This window comes from Protopterus annectens, chromosome 4.part0 (assembly GCF_019279795.1).
Source record: "Protopterus annectens isolate FY-2018-M chromosome 4.part0, PAN1.0, whole genome shotgun sequence".
Taxonomy (NCBI): Eukaryota; Metazoa; Chordata; order Ceratodontiformes; family Protopteridae; genus Protopterus; species Protopterus annectens.
Window position 1 is genome coordinate 797,930,516 of NC_056733.1, and position 19,396 is coordinate 797,949,911.

General features: G+C 39.1%; 1 protein-coding gene across 2 annotated transcripts in view; it reads left to right on the forward strand.

Annotated features, from left to right (window-relative positions):
• ADGRD1 (adhesion G protein-coupled receptor D1) overlaps positions 1–19,396 on the forward strand; it is a 2,063,662-nt gene that overhangs the window by 346,175 nt on the left and 1,698,091 nt on the right. For both annotated transcript variants that reach the window (XM_044068759.1, XM_044068760.1), the window contains one exon: positions 1,216–1,275. In XM_044068759.1, coding sequence (XP_043924694.1) covers positions 1,216–1,275 — 60 coding nt within the window. The remainder of the gene's footprint in view (positions 1–1,215; positions 1,276–19,396) is intronic.

The window sequence follows — 19,396 nt, forward strand, 5'->3', positions numbered from 1 at the left end:
CATGAAGGAATCATTGCATATTACCTTGACTGGGGAGATGGTAATTTGCAACCTCAGGGGTAATATTTTAGTAGTGCACGGAGCCCCGTGATTACACTTGAAAATTAGAAAAAAGATAAACTTGTTATGCGCTTCTGTAGTGCAAGGCCTGACTGTAACAGCATTTGTTACACACCCTCTAACCTCTGTTACAGTCGGGTATAAGAGAAGGTATGTTCCCTCACTCTTTGTTCCTAAGCCCACGTAAGTCTACAGACATCAGTAACTTATTTAAATTAGGGCAGCAAGCCTCCATACACTGTGGTGGTGGTGCTGCGGTAGCATTGTCGCCTCGCAGTAAGATGTTGTCCGGTTTGATTCTCAGTTAGAGCGTCTTCTATGTGGAGACATGCGTGACATGGGCGTACCTTTGTTGAAGGTTATGCATCAGGGCCAGCAACTCGGCATGTAAAAATCTACTGCCAATCATTAGCGGACCAGAGTTCCGCTGTGGCGACCCCTAACTGGGAAAAAGACACAACAACAACAAACCTCCATACACTACAAAGAGTTATGACTGTGTCTCACCAATCATAACATGAATGCCAAGACTCACCACTCAAGCTTCACTCTCTTGGTGAATTTTTTGGCATCCACGTCTCAAGCACATAATAATAATGTGATTATGATTAGCTATCCAATTATAACCCTGTGTATTATGTATATTACTTCAATAATGGATAGTGATGAAAGACAATTTATATATTTTTTGCAAGTAATATATGCTAAACTCCAATGGTGTCTGGTAAGGTCCAGAAGATATGTAAAGAACTACTAAAGAAGTATATTTATGTTGTCTACCATTTTCTTAAAAAGTGAAATCCATGTTAGCTGTTAAACTTAAGGGTATGTGATTTAAGTATGTTAAAAGATGATCCAAGAAAACAAAGGTACCTCCAAATCTGAAATTTAGAAGTACAAATTGTATTTACAGCAGTGTTTTATCACAAACATTGGCTTTCAGTTTTATACAAATTCATCCTTTGAAGACAACAGCAGGTCTGCTTAGATAGCATCAGATGAATGCAGATACAGGTTGTATCAGGGTATGAATATTTTGTTGCTCTACCATATGATGTATCGATCTATGAACGTTTTTGATAGGCTTGGAAATTTATAGCTTTGTGGCTGAAAAACAGTTCTTCATTGTAAAATATCTAAAATGTTTACCTTTAGACCTTTATGAAGACATTGGAAGAAGTCCTTTCCTTGCCTAGCTGGTCAGAAATAACAGAGGTAAGCATTATTATTACATCAGTTATTTAGACAATTTGGATAACACTGGTTTCTTTTAGCCTTGCTACATTTATGTCATCACACACTTTTCTTTTATGGAATGAATTGATTGCATGTAATGCTGTGTGTGTGTGTGTGCGTGTGTGTGTGTGTGTGTGTGTGTCTGTGTGTGTGTGTGTGTGTGTGTGTGTGTGTGTGTGTGTGTGTGTGTGTGTGTGTGTGTGTGTGTGTGAGATGGCATGTACAGCCGGAAGATTTCAGGTCTCTGCATCAACTTCTCACTCTGTTCCTCCTCCCAAAATAAGTGCCCTTTCCTGTGGCAGGTGCTTTAGATGTGTAATTAAAAACTGCAGCATATATGCTATGTCATGGTAGTGTGTGATTAATTCTTATATCCTGATGATGGGGAGAAATGGGCCCTATCCAGGTGATCAGAATACTGCACCTTTAATTTTTGCAATTGCATTATTTACAAATAAATGTTTAACCTTTTTTTCAATAGCATGGAATTCACGCTTGATGCTTTTTCTGTTTCTCTCTGCTGGAATGAGTCAGTGGAGATTGCTTTAGAATATATTTCATGTATGTGCACCTCTCAGCATAGAGATAATATTCATACTACATTCTTATGTGCATGGAAGGACAGCTCTGCCCTAAATACAGCAGTTCCTTTTTCCATTGTGTATTTTCTTCCCTGTAGAATGATCCTAATCATTCTACATATAAAAAATAAATAAATAAATAAATAAATAAATAAATAAATAAATAAATAAATAAATATATAGGTTCATAGGTTCATAGGTTGGTACTAGGCTATCGGCCCTAGGGCCTATACAAGCCTAGTAATAACAATTCCCAAGGTTTATTGTATATTGTATATTGTCCCAATTGACAAGGTTTAGATCCCTGGAGCATGTGGCTCTGAGGGCTTGGGATTTCTTTAAGTGTAGCATGTCCAACAGCTCTGGGTTTGACATGGCCTTGTATGTTAAGCAGAGATCGCAATATATATGTATGCTTCTACAGTTTCTTCACCTTTGTGGCATCCCTGTTATAGTCATCTTCCCTACTGTACCCCATGTTGCTGGTGAATGAAATCTCATGATACTTTCTTTAGGAAGTTTGTCTTCTTTGCTCTTACATCTTATTGGTTTATTAAATCTGTACGTTCTTGTCAAGGAAAATGTACACATCAAGGTAGCTATAGTTCTTGAAGTGCTTCACCGAACACTGAAGGTGTTATAAGAGATCTGGGGACACAGGTTGACAGCAACCTCTCCTTCAACCACCACATTGACACTGTGGTCAGAAAGTCCTTCTGTGTGGCACATCTCATTACCAAGGGTTTTGCATCTAGGAAGAAAGAGGTCATCATCTCTCTCTACTCTTCCCTCATTAGACCAGTCATTGAGTATAATGTCCCATTTGGCATGTACCTCACTAAACTCCTGCAACAGCTGAAAAGGCCACAAAAGTACCTCAGAAAGAGGATCCTAGGCCTTAAACACATGCCCTACATGGACAGACTCAAAAAACTCCAGCTTTTCTCTGTCTCATATCGTCTATTAAGAGGCGATCTCTGCTTGACTTACAAAGCCATGTCTGACCCAGCTCTGTTAGAAATGGTACATCTAAAGAAATCCCAATACCTCCTACACCACACGCTCCAGAGACCTCAACCTCATTACCACAATCAACAGAACTTGCTGGAGGGACAGGTTCATAACCCATAGACTGCCCATGTTCTGGAATAGACTTCCCAAACATCTCAAGCAGAGCACCTCACTGGCCCTTTTCAAGAGAAATCTTGATGAGTGAATGGGAAATAGAAAGTTCACCCTGGGGATCACTCCAGTGGCTCTAATTGATAGAAGCACCAAGAATTAACCATGGTATGATGCCAGGGTACTTATATGGGCTAGGCTTATAAAGGCTCCAGGGCTTTTGGCCTGCTACACAGCTATGAACCTATGAACCTAAGTATCTTTAAATCCACTGAGGCCATAAATCTGTGCACTGACATTTACAGCTGCATTCATCTCCTCCCCTGCAACAAAACACCTCGTCAGCCTTTTGTAGTCTGTAGGTCAAGAAAATTGATAACCACTGACAATAACTTTATTAATTAGTTGAGTTTTGCAATCCGAGAAATATGGCACTCCAGCTGATTCAGTGAAAGAGGACTACAGGATGTGACACTCTCAAAAGTTCACATTTTGAAACTGCTATATTATCTCTGTTATTACATTTCTGCAATCACTTTTATTGGTTATATAATATGTATAAGAAACAAATGAGGAAGACTCCCTGCTGACTAGTCACTGAAGCTTTTATTTTGAATTCTCAGACTTAATGGTATTTCTCACTGCTTTAGTTCCTAGTGAATCAAATTGTGGTCTGTCAGGAAAAGATATGGTGAATTAAACTCATTAGTTGTCCCTCACATTGCATTATGGGTAGAAAGTAGCTTTTTGAGGAAACAAGATCTTCTTCTGCTTTTGGCTTTTCCCGGTTAGGGGTTGCCACAGCGGATCACCTGTCCGCTCATGATTGGCAGTGGAGTTTTACAGTGTCAAGTTGCCAGCCCGGCACCCCAACCTTCCACAGAAGGCACACACACACATGCACTCACACCTAGGGCTAATTTAGAGTGTCCAATCCACCTGCAGCATGTCTTTGGGATGTGGGAGGAAACCAGAGCACCTGGGGGAAACCCACGTGACCACAGGGAGGACATGCAGACTCTGCACAGATGGCACCCCAACCAAGGATCGAACCAGATAACCTCTTGCTGTGAGGTGGCAATGCTAACCACTGCACCACTGTGGCCACCCTTCTGAGGAAACAAGATCACAGTTTGGTTTTGTCAAAGGGAGATCATGCCCGTTAAACATGACTGACTTCTTCAAAATAGTCACTAAAGCCATGGACAAGGGGAAGACAGTGCACACCACCTACCTTAAACTAGCCAAAGCCTTGTTGGTGGGATAGTTTTGTGTCCCAGAGACTCCCCCATCTGTGGAATACACTTCTTCTCCATGTCAAGCAGAGCACCTCTCTAGCCCCTTTAAGAGGAACCAGGACGACTGGATGGGAAACAAAAAATACACATCTGGGATCCCACCTGTGTTCCCCGCTGGACAGGGGAAGCAGGTGCTGACTTTGTGGGAACATGGTAAAAATTCTTGGCTAGGCTTATAAGGGCCTCCAGGCCAATCGCCTGGTATCATCCTATGAACCTACGAAATTCAAGATGTCTGCCCCAAAAAAAGCATTTAGGGGTAGAAAAAATTAAATTAGTTATGTAGCAATTATTTTGCTGCTTGCATGTTTGAATTATGTCAGACTATGACAATATAAAATAGATTTTGTTTTCTGTTTATACTCATAGTTGCCTTTTAACTTGTACTACTGTTTTAATTTAAAGAGATGGAAGGGTGCTGTATAGATTACACAGTAGCAAGTCTCTAGCTGTTTTATATAGTTTTTATTGTGTGAGACAGGTGTGATTTTAACGATAGTCCATGACTGGGTCTGGATAACACAGGATTTACCCACAGTTGGCTTGGTTTGATCACTCAGCTGGGTCTGGATAACACAGGATTTACTCACAGTTGGCTTGGTTTGATCACTCAGGCTAAGCCTTATACAGCTAGCATGGTCAGAATTTATTCAAAAATTCTTTCCATTTGTCATGTGGGAGACATTGTTTTTGTACCTGGACGGATCAGTGAAGGAGAAATTTAGTTTGATTTCTTAATTCATTTATTAACTGGGCTGTTAGTTTGATTCTTGTGGTTTATTTTCACCCATGATGCAGACAAAAGTATATTATACTGATACATTGTAACATGTAGGATGTACAAAAGCACAGTGATAGATCACATGACTCAATACATTCCAATTCCTGCAGAAAACAACATGTAACTTACAGTACAGTTAAACACAAGCATTGAATAACAGGCTTGCTGTTAATGAAGAATATGGCATGATGAGGGCTCTTTAGAAATGTCACAGATAAAGTCAGTTTTGCACAGATATAGTTTTGATTTTGAAGGCTAAGTCATATTACTTGGACTTAGAAGAATTATGTTTCACCACTGACAGAGTGGTTATTGCTGTTGTTCCTCTGTCCAGATCTTGCAGTCACTAGAAATGCTGAAACAGCATTACATAAATATTTTATAAAGTACATGGAACAAAGGAATCTCTGTTGTTAAGTTAAACATCCCCTTCCCATTTTGCGGAAATGATAACGGTGCTTGTTGTACAAAGTAGTAATAACAGCTTATCAGACTCACATTAATCATTGTAGACAGCACATATTTACACAGAGCAGTGCCACATCAAAAGATATATACTTACCATAACTGTAGCCTGTGAACAGGGCAAGTGAAGTTCATGATTCCACACTTTTCTACATAACAGTGATTTTAATGTAGACTACATAACAGCATTAATTTGTGCATGTGTCTGGAAATATGTATTCATCTGTACACATTTGAAATTCATTAACATTTGCTTATCTGTTTCTTATTTAACAAAACATTTATGCTGTAACCAAACTGAATAGCTCTTTATAATATAAGTCTATTTAATGGGTGACACACACAGATTTACACACACACACACACACACAAATATATATATATATATATATATATATATATATATATATATATATATATATATATCATACCTCTCAACCTGGAAATATCAAAAATCTGGACAAAGGCCCATGAAAAATAGGCACAAATCTGTATGCTGATTAACATAACATGTGCATGCATAATCAAGTAACCCCACCCACTCCAATGGAATTGTGGGATACCAACTTTTAAACGCAAACTGAAGAACAGACAGCCAAAATATGATCATGAAACACAAAATAAGCAGAACAATAGTGTTTTATTTATATTAATATTTGAACTTATGTAACACTACAACACATTCAAATTAACTTAGGCTGCACTTCAGAATTCTTCATTAAATAACACAAAATGTAAACCACAACAAAACTGTTTTATTTATATTATTAACATGTGCCATACCTCGCAATTTCTCACAGCAAGAAACCTGGACAAAGCCACAAATAATGGACTGGGACCAAACAAAGGCACACAAATAGTTAGTGACACTGTTTAAAATATTGCTCTTCCAAACGTAGACTGTTGACAGAATAGCAGATTTTGCACAGCATGAATTTTCCGAAGGATGAAGTCTGAAAATCAAATGTAATGTTTGCTGCCTGCCATAATATTTTCTCACTTCAGTGAATTACATAATCATAAATAATGTCACTCTTAAAATCACGTATATTTGAAGCAATGAAAATAAAAACGTTATAAAACACATAAAATTGTTCTCTGACTATTTTCCTTTTTAGTGCACATTTAAAATTGACTGTAGGATTTAGTTTCGACTAGGGTATTCAAGGTATAGTTTTTAAGGACTACCAGAATAGTCAGAGTACAGTTTAAGAGTATTATTAGGGTAATCAGGGTGCAGTTTAGGAATTTTGTCACAGTAATCAGAATACACTTTATGAGTACTATAAGGCTAATCAGTGCACAGTATAGGAGCTTTATCAATACTTAGTTCCATCCCAGTCCCACACTCATATACTTACTGATATATAACATAACTTAACCCCCTCCTGGTGAGAGATGGTCCTAATGTCAGATGCACAAATGGAAGTATCTATTATGGTGCTTTGCAACTTGTCACCAGCTATGACAAACTAGAACAGTAATGATGTATTAATTCGAATTGTACTGCATTTGTGTTCATGAGCACAATTAACTTTTTCTACATGTAACAGTACAGCAGGTAGAGATGAGACCAAAATCCTAGAAACGACACCTTGTGACATTGAAATGTTATCATCTACCTCCTCCAGCCACATGACTTGCTCAGTGGTCTACCTGCCAGTAAGCCTCCTACTATAGGGTGAGAATCAGGCTCATTTACTCCCAAAACAGTGCGAGAGCCATCTAGTCCATTCATACCCCAATCAGAGCAAGAGATCATCCAGTTTATTTGTTCCTCTTGGAGGTGAGATCCAGTAGTTAGACTGTGGCCCAGTCTGTAGTTGTGCTGACAGAGAATATAACCCCCCCCCCCATCATGTAGCTGTAGCTTCCACAAGTGATTGCTTACTGGATGCACTTCTACCTGTTGCAACACATGCTGCTGTCACTCACAGTGGGCAAGGAACCCACTGATGCAAATACAGTTATCCAGTCATAATAAGGAAACCAGCCACAGTCCCCTGCCCCAGGCTGGGCACACCATTCTGTCTCCAACAGACCTCTGAGGAGTTCACTGAAACTGGGCCATGTGCATCATAATCAGGACGTTATTTTTCTGCACCAGCAAGGCTGGCATTTTGGTGGTATTTAAAAGTGTCTGTGGTAGCGTACATCAAGGCTAAGAAGATCACTAGTGAGATCAGACTCTAGGTATAGTGTACATCCAAAGACTAAGAGGCTGACTAGTAAAGCCATACTCTAGGTATAGTGGACACCCAAAGGCTAAGAGGCTCACTAGTGAGGCCACTCTCTAGGTACACAGTACCAGGTATCAAACATTTTTTTTTTTTACCAAGCTTAAGTCTGGATTTTTGATGACTACAGTCAAGACAATAACACAGCAAGAAAAGGAAGCTTGGCAGCTCATATAAGAAAAGGCAACTCGGCAGCTCATACAATGAAAGACAGCTTGGCAGATGCATACGATAAAAGGCAGCTCAGCAGATGCACACGATAAGCAGGTGTGACTGAACTTTGGGGGACTCTATTGCTCATATAGAGTCTTTCTTTCCTTCTTTTTTTCCTTATAGCAGAGCTATAAGGGAAGGGGGATTGCTGCATGGACAAACACAACATCAATATGTAGAATTTGATTGCTGTCCTATAAAATAAGTAAAAAAGAAGAAACAGTGTCGAAAACACTCAAGACTCCAAAACAAATCAAAAGATATGGCACTAGGAAGGTGGAAATAAAGACTTCAGCTTCACAAAATAATCCACTCAGTTGACAGACAAAAACACAGTGATTTTATTAATCGTTTAGATGTGGAATTTTCTGTTGAATAAAGCTGAGTAGATTATTTTGCTAAGCCAAAGTCTTTATTTCCACCTTCCTAGTGCCATATCATTTGATTTGCCCTATAACATACTCTTTCAAGATCAGCATGCACTACAGTTATGCTGGCTGCATGAATGTTGGTTTAAGTTAAAATAAATTTACACACACACACAAGGCAGCAGAATACATACTAAGTGAAGCAGCTGCAGCTCCTCAGCAGCATAAGCACAACCATTCCTGCTTCCCTTCTAAGTTACCTCCTCGAGTCCACTGCAGTGTAACCATTCCACTCCACCACCATTAGTAGCCACATCCTTGCAGTTTGCTGGAAATCCATGTTATTGAGCCCTTGAGCTCAATTCTGACAGGCTGACAGGCTGCTCATGGAGCTGACGTCATCAATTCAAAACAGCGAAAACAAAATAAAAAAAGCCGGGAAATTTGGAAATTAAGGGGTGCCACTCGGGAATCATGGCACCCCATTATTTGGACCTGAAAACTGGTAAAAACTGAGAAATTTGGTATGGTTGAGAGTTATGTAATATATGTACTTACCTTAATCAAAATGCCCAAATGTCAGCATCACTAACATCAACAACAAAACGTCAACAGTGCAAACACTAACATGTTACTAAACACTTGAGAGGAATACCCTCACAGAAAACATCCACCTCTATACACAACTACACATGCATTGGGAAACATTCTTGGTGCAGTCAAAATTTAAGTTTTAAAAAACACAATTTTTTTGCATAGTGGCAAAATGTCTGCACCCCTCCTCCCATTACATATACTAACTCCAAGATTGCACAAACACGGATAAGGGCATATTCTTATGCACTTACTGACCAGCTGTTTACTGAACACACATTCGATCATAAGGATGGAACCGATATATATATATATATATATATATATATATATATATATATATATATATATATACAGAGAGAGAGAGAGAAAAACAGCTGTGTGTGTGTGTGTGTGTGTGTGTGTGTGTGTGTGTGTGTGTGTGTGTGGCTAAAACACATACATATCTGGTACAAAGTGTAAAAAAGAAAAAAAATGTATGTTTTGATTACTTAATCCAAAATGTGTTGTACATATTAATTACACAGTCCTAACAGCAGTAATCAAACCAAGCCAAAGCTGCATCCCTATAGACAATAATGGGAAAAACGTCTCACACACCTTAGTGGAAAACAAGCAAAACAAGGCCCTTATACAACAGTGGCAAAATGCAGGATACTCAGCATACCTATCAACCGTACCAAATTCGTCTGTATTTACCGGTTTTGAGTGCAAAATGATGGGGTGCCACGAATTCCCGAGTGGCCCTTCAGTTTCAGATTTTTTTTTTTTAATGGGTTTAAAGTTATTGCTGGTGTCACCATGCATCACTGGCTGGGGGTGTGTGTGATAACATCACCAGCTTTGTGAGGCAGACTGCCTGTACTGTTTGGAACTTTGGAAATTAATAGCAGCAGCAGTGAGCACAGCTGTGCACAGTGCACACTTTACAATTTGAGTTCAACAGTCTGTCCGGCGCCCACCCACCCATGTCTGCACTGCAGGATGAGAAGAATACTTACTTTCTCCAGCTGGTTGTATGAGCTTGACCTCCAGGTAAGTAAAAAAATAAAATGCTTATATTATGTGTGCCTGCCCTGCCCAATGGAAACTGCAGCAAAAGAATCAGAAATGATTCTGCTTCTACTGCTGCACAGTGCACACTTCTTTTATTGTTAAATGTAGTTACTGCTTTTGTTTCATGTGAAATGTCAATGATGTGATGATGATGAATAGCTGGCTGCTACTAGCTGGGCTGGACTTCAGTTCATACTGGATTGTGGCCGTAGTATAGTTTTAATATTTTATTTATTTATTTATTTTACATTTATTTTATATTTGTTAACTGGGCTAGTCTAACTGGATACATGTCCATTTTCAGTAGAGGCCCAAGGAGTTAAGCTCCAAGTTAGGACAATAAAATGAATACAATAAAGTATAAGGATACATGAGCAAATATTAAAGTATTAACAGTATGCGTAAGCAGGTTATCACAGTAAAATGTACAGTACACGATACACGAATAAATAAAGGGATGTAAATACAATCAGAGTAGTCAAGAGAAATAAGCAACATAGTTTAAAAAGAAAAAATAGAGTTGCTTAATGAGTAGATGGGTTAGGCAGAGTAGAGTATGTAGACACTTTGACTAGTCAGGTTTAGAGCATTGACATAACCAGTGTGTTTTCAGGTATACTTTCAATTTGTTTTTGAAAGAGGATAATGAGGAAAGTATGGAGAGTTCGTTTGGAAGGAGGTTAATATGGTTATTTAAACAGAAATGCACGTTTTAATAACCACTGATTTTGTTCTGCTAGGTAAATATAGTTTAGGTCATCATTCACGACCCCACATTTTTAATATTCTCAGTTTCATTTCATTCTTCTTTTATTTCTTCTTTGCTTCTTTGCTGTTGCTGAGCTCTTGTCAATCTAATAAGGCTAAGAGTCATGAACGGTTGCGCAGCAACCACGCAGCTAGACTGTATAGAACTATTTTTTTTTTTTTGCTTGGTGCAATTTAATGCAAATTATGTTCAAAACGGTGGTTGGAAATTAAGAATGCTAAAGATGCAGCCCACTACAATAGTTATGTGGTGGTCTCGAGTTTTAGTTCCAGTTGTATTTGTCTGACATAAACTGGTTTACTTCAAATAACAGAAGCAGTAACGCACCTGATGATTTTGCTTTATGGGAAAGGAGGAAAAACTTGGCTGTTGGGAATCTGCTGCTAATTACCTTCAGTTGTAGCTCTCAGCCAGTCAGGGACAAATCAGAAATAATCAGGGGCACATTTAAAATATTAATGCTATTAACTCGAGACACTCACAGAATCAGAGAGTGTGAATTAATACGTATTTTCTTAACTAATAGAAGTCTATAACTCTAATGCCTATCATTATTTATTAAGCACAATTCAGCCATACCTCTTTTTTTGGCAAATCGCTGAGGTTTAAAGTCACTAAATAACATATGTGTGTGTCTCAGACTTCATATCCTTCTGAAAATGCATGCTAACTCAAATCCTGCTATTCTAACAACCTAAGTTTATAAAGGCAAAAACTGATAAGTAAAACCAGTGCTAACACCACATAAAGGGACATACAATTTTATTATATTAAAACAAGCAGATAAGCGCTTTCAGTAAAAAACTTCTTCAGATCTAAAAAATATGTAAATTTTAACTGAATAGTTCTGATTGGTAGCTGTTAGTTTAAAAGCACTGTCTGATGGAGTATTTTTAGATCTGAAGAAGGTTTTTTCTGAAAGTTCTTATCTGTTTGTTTTAATATAATAAAATTGTATGTCCCTTTACGTGGTGTCAGCACTGGTTTTACTTATCAGTTTTCGTTTTTGCAATTTACAGTGCTGGACGTTGATGGTCTGCTGCAGCTTTCTGTTTTGGTTTTAAGTTTATAAAGGCAGTATTTAAAATTGATTGGACTAAGGAGAGAAAAAAATTTCTTTGTCTGGAGAAAGACAATTAGATATGCATGGCAACAGGGTACACCATAGTTGTGAAACTCTGAAAGATTACCTGGAAATAAAGGATTAATGAGAGGTAAATTAAATTTTATTTTTGAACTTGGTTTGTACGTCCAAGTTAGCCTCTACCAAGAGGTCAGAAACAGAGTTACAGTGTTATATAATTCATTATTCTAGTGATTTTAGTTTTGCCATTAATTTCTGAGCTTAAAATAAAGTTTAAGGCAGGTAATTAAAGGTAGTATGAATAGTTATAGTATAACCAGTAGCTGTCATGCACTGGATTCTAGGCTATGGAAGTTTAATAACTGTTAAATTTAGAAGGGATTGCTGGTATTTTTCCCCTTTGAAATGCAGACTTCTTTTTGATATTTAAGGGCAGTGATGTTGTTTTGTTTTTTCCAGTGTTTTTGTTTAGATCTGATTTTTGGCTCCATTAAATCAAGTATGCCATGTATAAAACAAAATGTAGTCTAGTCTTCATTGTTAATGACTTTTATTAATCCCATAAAAATTCCAAACAACTTTCTATAGCAAGTTAAAGCATTCTTAATTTTGAGTTCGTGTCTGTAGACTTTAGTACTTTTCGGGTAGTTTATTGGTTTTCAGTCAGTAAATTTTGTCAAATTATTTAAAGAGTCTCTAATTTTTTATGTTAAATTTTTGTTTATTTGTTGATTGCATTGTGACACTTCACTGATGTTTATTACTGCATTGCATACCTCTCAATCTCTCAGGCAAGAAATCTGATCAAACCCAAAAATAGGGGTGGGACAAAGACCCAAAAATAGGGATAGATTTAAATATTGCGCCTGTAAACTGACATAGTTACCAGAATAACAGGCTTTTCATTATTATGTATTTTCTGTGGGATATGTTATCTGAAATTCCGATGTTTGCCATTAATTACTATTATTTAGTGACTTCAATTTTCATGTTGTTAGCCTACAATTCCAGTGGAGTGTGTGTGGTTTAATGATTATGTATGCAATTTTTATGTTGAGTTTCCTCATTTTTGGCCATCTGTACATACTTTTCATGGCCTTTGTCCAGAGTTTTGATGTTTCCAAGTTGAGAGGTATGATGCTCAGTTAAAAAATATATGAAAAAAAAAAACAAAACTCCAATACAACAGAAATGCACAACACAAAACAGGCAACTACACAAAACATTACAAATAATGAATGCTGACTAATATAACATAAATACTTTAATACAGTCCATTCATTTCATTGAGAAAAACAGGAAATAACCAAACTAATAATAAAAAAAAAAAAAAAAAAACAATAGACATAACACAGCATAAAAAATTTCCACACATAGACAAAGCATAAATGTCACACAAATAAAACCTTGCTACATTGCAATAAGAGAATTTGCCCAAAGTGCATTGACGTGGAGGGTGTGTTCAATTCAGAAAACCAAACAACACAATGAGGCCAGCTGAAATAACATGGTTGGTCATGTCATATGCTAATGACCATATAATGAAGCTCCATGCATGATAATGAGTCCCCCCACAAAAAAAAAAAATCAACATGGCAGAGTGCTTCAGAAATGTTTAAATGGCGTGCAGTAATACCTTGACTGTTTTAGCTCTGTACACAGCCTGATACTCTTGTTCAGACAGTGTTAGGTTATGTATACAGCTGTTGTAAATGTGTATCTGCAAAAGGCTGTTATAGTAACTGCTGCTGCAGGGCAGCCAATCGTGTGCAGTGCCATCCCAGGGTGTGCCATGTCTTCTGACCACACTTAACATTCCATGCCCTCCATGACAACAACATGGTGGGCTAGTACCATGTGGACAGGGACACTGCAACAAATAGGGAACAGGCATTGGCCCGGTCTTCAGCCCATGGAAGTCATGAAGTGCCCATCCCAGTAGATACAAATGTATGTGCATCTTTATGTATATGAGTTACAGGGACCTTTCAGCAACCAACAGGGGATGTAGTGGCGATATGTCAGGCATCTGTCTCGAGCATCTTATCAGTTCCTTGATGCCATGCTTCAGCATGTTGGGGAACATATGTGGTTCTCATATACTCCAGAGGTGAGGGCCAACACTATATGGGAGTTCTATTCAATAACCCACTTCCCAGAGGTACTAGGGGCCATAGGCTGTACCAAAGTTGAAATAAAGGCCCCATCTGGTTTACTGGGAAGGAGGTACATGAACTGCCATGGGTACCACTCCATCAACTGTCAGGTGGTCCACAATGTACAGGTTATCATCTACAGTGTGTGCAGCCCACTCAGGCAGTTTATGCAACTCCCTTGTATGCCACACATTTGACATTTTTCAGCAGTTTGCAAGGGGTGACATCCCACTGGGGCATCTTGTGGATACTGGATATGCCCTGGAACTCTGGCTCATGACATCAGCTGTGAATCATTATAACCAAACTGAACACAGTGAGACAAGTATGGACATAGAATGTGAGAAGAGTGTATCTTTTAGAGCACGGGGGCAGTGGGAGGAGGAGTCCAAGATTTTTCTGGACATCCTTCATAAGCTTTACAGATGCAGGCTCCTCTAGGAGATCATCTTATAAGGCTGATGCCTAGAATAGGTTGGCTAGGTTTGACACCAATGCTACTGGTGTTCCATGCTCAGGGGACCAGTACTGTTACCACTACAGTGACTTCAGTTGCTACAAGCTTGGCCTCCTTGATCAATGAGGGGATGAAGTTAAGGCATGATCACCATCTCTGAACTGTAAATATAACTTAACTTACCTATCCGAACACCCTGCCAAGGCATGACACAGTGCACCCTTTTGTTCTAATCTTTCCAGCCCCTGCAGAGATTGAAAGGAACAGGGAGATGCACAATGATAGATTAGAGCACTTAACAGAGAGCCTGAACAGGCATATGCATGTATGTGAAGGATGCGTCTGTTTGCATAGTGACAGTTGTAGCAATTAAACATAATTTATACAACATTACACAACATTTATACAGCAGGATCACATCTGCCACTACTGGCATATCTTACTGCAATTAGTATGACAATGTGATGTTAGACTTTTGCTTCTGCAAGCCATCCCCTGTATTGATGGAGGAGTGGGTAATCACATTAAATCTATGTGCTGAGATTGTTAAGATGGGTGTGAGTTTATCCCCTTCAAAAAAAAAAAAAAAAAAAAAAAAGAATATACAATTGTCGTGGCATACTTTTATATCTGTAATCCCAGTAATATCATTGTACTCCTACAAGATCCATATATGTTTTAGCCATAATTAGTACTTTATTAATTTTACAGTTGTTGATCGGGTATGTCCAACTGAGCTGATAGCCCTTTTTCAGTGGAGGCCTGGGGAGAAAAGCTCCACTTTTACATTGTATAATAGTAGAAATGGTAATGCATCAATAATTAAAAAGATAATACATCAATAATTTGGAGATAAGCTCCAAGTAACATTTGTTAGCAGCATATAATAATGTTCAAAATAGACTTTGATTGAGTAAAGACCAGTTTAGATCGATTTACAATTACAAAATAAAATATAATGCAGACAGGTTAAGATACAGACTAGACAGTATAGGTTTACTTGGTTTCAATAAATAGTGGGCTAAATAATAAGACTTTGGTTTAGAGATGGGGTTGTGGAGAAATACAGTATAGTTAGGAAGTATTGATAGAAGGAGTTACAGTAAAAGGATAGTAGATTGGGGTGATAAGAGACTGGAAGTGTGTTTTGGTTGGGAAGGAAAAAGTGAGATTTAGTAGATAGGGGAGAAGTTGAGTAAAGGTTTAAGGTAGGCAAGTGTGCTGCAATAGGAGAAATGGGAAGGAGACAAATAGGTAAGGGAGGCTGAGTACTAGAAAATAAGTTAGGGAGGCTGAGTGCAAATACAGGGCCATTGACTGTTCAGGTAGTCTTTTAAGGCTGATTTGAATTCCTTAGCATTATGCAGAGTCCTGATTTATCGGGGTAGTTTGTTCTGTGATTTGGCAGGGTTGTAGCTGTAAAGGTTGCAGCCAGTTTTATTCTTTGGTTGATGGGTTTGAAGTAGGTCTTGGTCAGAGCTTTGAAGAGTCCTAGGAGTGTAGTAGGAGATGAGGGGGGACATTTTGGGACAGAAAGAGGGTTGATATAAAATGGAATGAATAACCATACGTTGTGAGAGAAGAAGCTGATGGGGAAATTCAAGCCAGTGTAAGGTTTTTAGAGAGAGACAGTGATGTGATTTATAATTTAAGTTTGCTGCAAATCTGGCAGTTTTGTTATAGGTAGATTTTAACTTAGTAAGGAGTGATGAGTTGAGGTTAGTTAGGATTTGGGAGTTGTACAGTAGACATGGTAGTAGATAAGCATGTCAGAGGGATGTCCTTGCTTTATTACTGAGGAACTTTTTATTTCTGTATAAGAGCCCCAGTTTTTGATATATTTTACTGATACAGTTCTTAACATGTAGATTGAATTTTAGTTGGTCATCGATTAAGACACCTAAGAGTTTAGTGGAGGATTCGACTGTGCTTGGTGTTTTGTTTAGAAAGAGTGTGGAGAAGGAAGATTTAAGATTGTTAAGGTTTGTTGGGAGAAACAGTAAGAGTTTGGTTTTGTTAGGATTCAGCTGGTTGTTGGATAGCCAGGTTTCAACTGAGATAAAGGCAGACTGAGTAAGTGAGAAAAGTTTGGTGAGGGTATCGCCGATAGAGATAACTGTGGAGTCATCTGCATATTGGACAAGTGATGACTGAGAGCAAGATGTATAGAGTAGGTTAGTGAAAATGTTGAAGAGAAGTGGACCAAGTATAGAACCTTGGGGAATGCCAGTTTTGACAGGTAGAGGGGGAGAGAGCAGAGAGAGACATTTTACAGATTGTTGTTGATCTGAGAGATAACTAGAAAACCATTCTAGAGTAGGGGTAGCGAAGTTTAGGTTAGTCAGTTTGCTTAGAAGGAGAGAGTGGGAGACTGTGTTGACAGCTTTTGAAAGATCAAGGAATAAGCAGGAGACCAGTTTCTTATTGTCTACTTGGCTAGTCACTTCATAATATGCTGTTCACATAACTTTCCAATGTGTATCTCCAGTGCTTGGCATGTTTATTGCATGAACAGCAGATGTGCTGCCCTGTTAAATGGCTCCGATAGCTATCATGCTTTTATGTCAGACTGCATGTGATGATGGCTTTTGGCACAGGTCCACACACCCCCAGACATAATTATACAGACTAACAGTTTGAAGACATAACTGCATAGGTGCCATTATTAAAAACATATTTTCCTTCACTGTATTTTGAGTACAAACATGGTTCCGAATGCAGTTTTCATTGTTTTGTATGTCTCTTCCTCACCCTCTTTGTCACTATTCTTTCTCTTTTATACATCAATGTATTTATTTATTTATTCATTTCTTTATGTATTTATGAATATCCATTTCTGTTACTGTTGTATGCAGCAGCAAAGTGACTGGACTGACCGCACTCGCATGGCTTGTCATCCCCCAACAGATGGTAGCAGCAGAACCATCAGCAGAGGCACCTGGCAAATCTGGGTCCCAGTTTGCTGTAGTTGCCTCCACACCTCCAGCCTTACCTGAGCAACCTTTGTCAGGTAGGCCTGCACTGAGGGTTCTACACTAATACCCGCCAATAGCAGTCAATGTGGAGTTGACACTTTTGTTCCCCATGAGGAGGCAACTTGAGGTGACATGTTTGTCCCTGTCAGGAGATAGCAGAGCTTATTTAAGAGATACTAAAGATGAGGTTTGATGCCTACATTGGCTATATAGTAACCATGCTCCAATACCTTGTTGATTTGTGTTCTGGCCCAGTTCTGCCTCCAGTCTATGAGGCAGGACCAAGTGGTGACAGCTTCCAGGGTGAGGCTTGATCTCCACTGTCTCAGAGCTGGTAGGGACGCCATCTTAGAACAGTCAATCCCATCCGCAAGCCTGAACTTCCCATCACTTTTGTGTCTACAACCACCCCTACATGGGGTCTATATTACGTAGTTGAATGAAAAAAGGGCAAATACTCTTTTATCGAACACGGAAAGGTGAAACCACTAAATATCGAAGACACAAAACAGCGATTTTTTTCCCTGGGGAAAAAAATCACTGGGCCGTTTTTGGGACTTTGCCCTTTGCTCCACTGTGATGCGATCTCAGAGTTGCCATATTTAAGTAGGGGGGTGTGGGGGGTGAATCCTCCCACTTTATTTTGTGTTTGGATTTTATATTTTTTTTTGCGGAGCAGCAATGTTTTTCCCAAGGAAAAAAATCACTGTTCCATGTCTTCGATATTTAGTGGTTTCAGCTATCAGTGTTCGATAAAAGAGCATTCGCTCTTTTTATCTTTCGACTGCGTAATATAGACGCTCTATATGTTATACAGGCTTCCTTTTAACATTGCTCTCGATTCAGTGCCACTCTCCTACCATCTTTGACAGTCTTGTCTGACTGTCACAGGTCTTTTATCACCCCATCCAGTCATCTCTTTGCTGGATGCCTTCTTTTCCTCTTACCTTCTTCCTGTCTGTCCCAAATCTTCACCATATCATACTGAACTCTCCTGCATGTGTACCCGTACCACCATAATCTGTCCTCTGTGACCTTCTCTGCAATGGAAGCTAATTGGATTTCTGCTCTGCTGTCCGCAGTCCATCATCTGTCCCACAGTCTGCATCCTACCACCTATAACTGGCACTTCATCTACATCACACAGTCCATCATCTGTCCCACAGTCTGCATCCTACCACCTATAACTGGCACTTCATCTACATCACACAGTCCATCATCTGTCCCACAGTCTGCATCATACCACCTATAACTGGCACTTCATCTACATCACACAGTCCATCATCTGTCCCACAGTCTGCATCCTACCACCTATAACTGGCACTTCATCTACATCACACAGTCCATCATCTGTCCCACAGTCTGCATCCTACCACCTATAACAGGCACTTCATCTACATCAAACAGTCCATCATCTGTCCCACAGTCTGCATCCTACCACCTATAACTGGCACTTCATCTACATCACACAGTCCATCATCTGTCCCACAGTCTGGATCATACCACCTATAACTGGCACTTCATCTACATCACACAGTCCATCATCTGTCCCACAGTCTGCATCCTACCACCTATAACTGGCACTTCATCTACATCACACAGTCCATTATCTGTCCCACAGTCTGCATCCTACCACCTATAACTGACACCTCATCTACATTACACAGTCCATCATCTGTCCCACAGTCTGCATCCTACCAGCTATAACTGGCACTTCATCTACATCACACAGTCCATCATCTGTCCCACAGTCTGCATCCTACCATCTTTACTGGTGCTTCATCTACATCACACAGACCATCATCTGTCCCACAGTCTGCATCCTACCACCTTTAATTGGCACTCCATCTACATCACACAGTCCATCATCTGTCCCACAGTCTGCATCCTACCACCTATAACTGGCACTTCATCTACATCACACAGTAAATCATCTGTCCCACA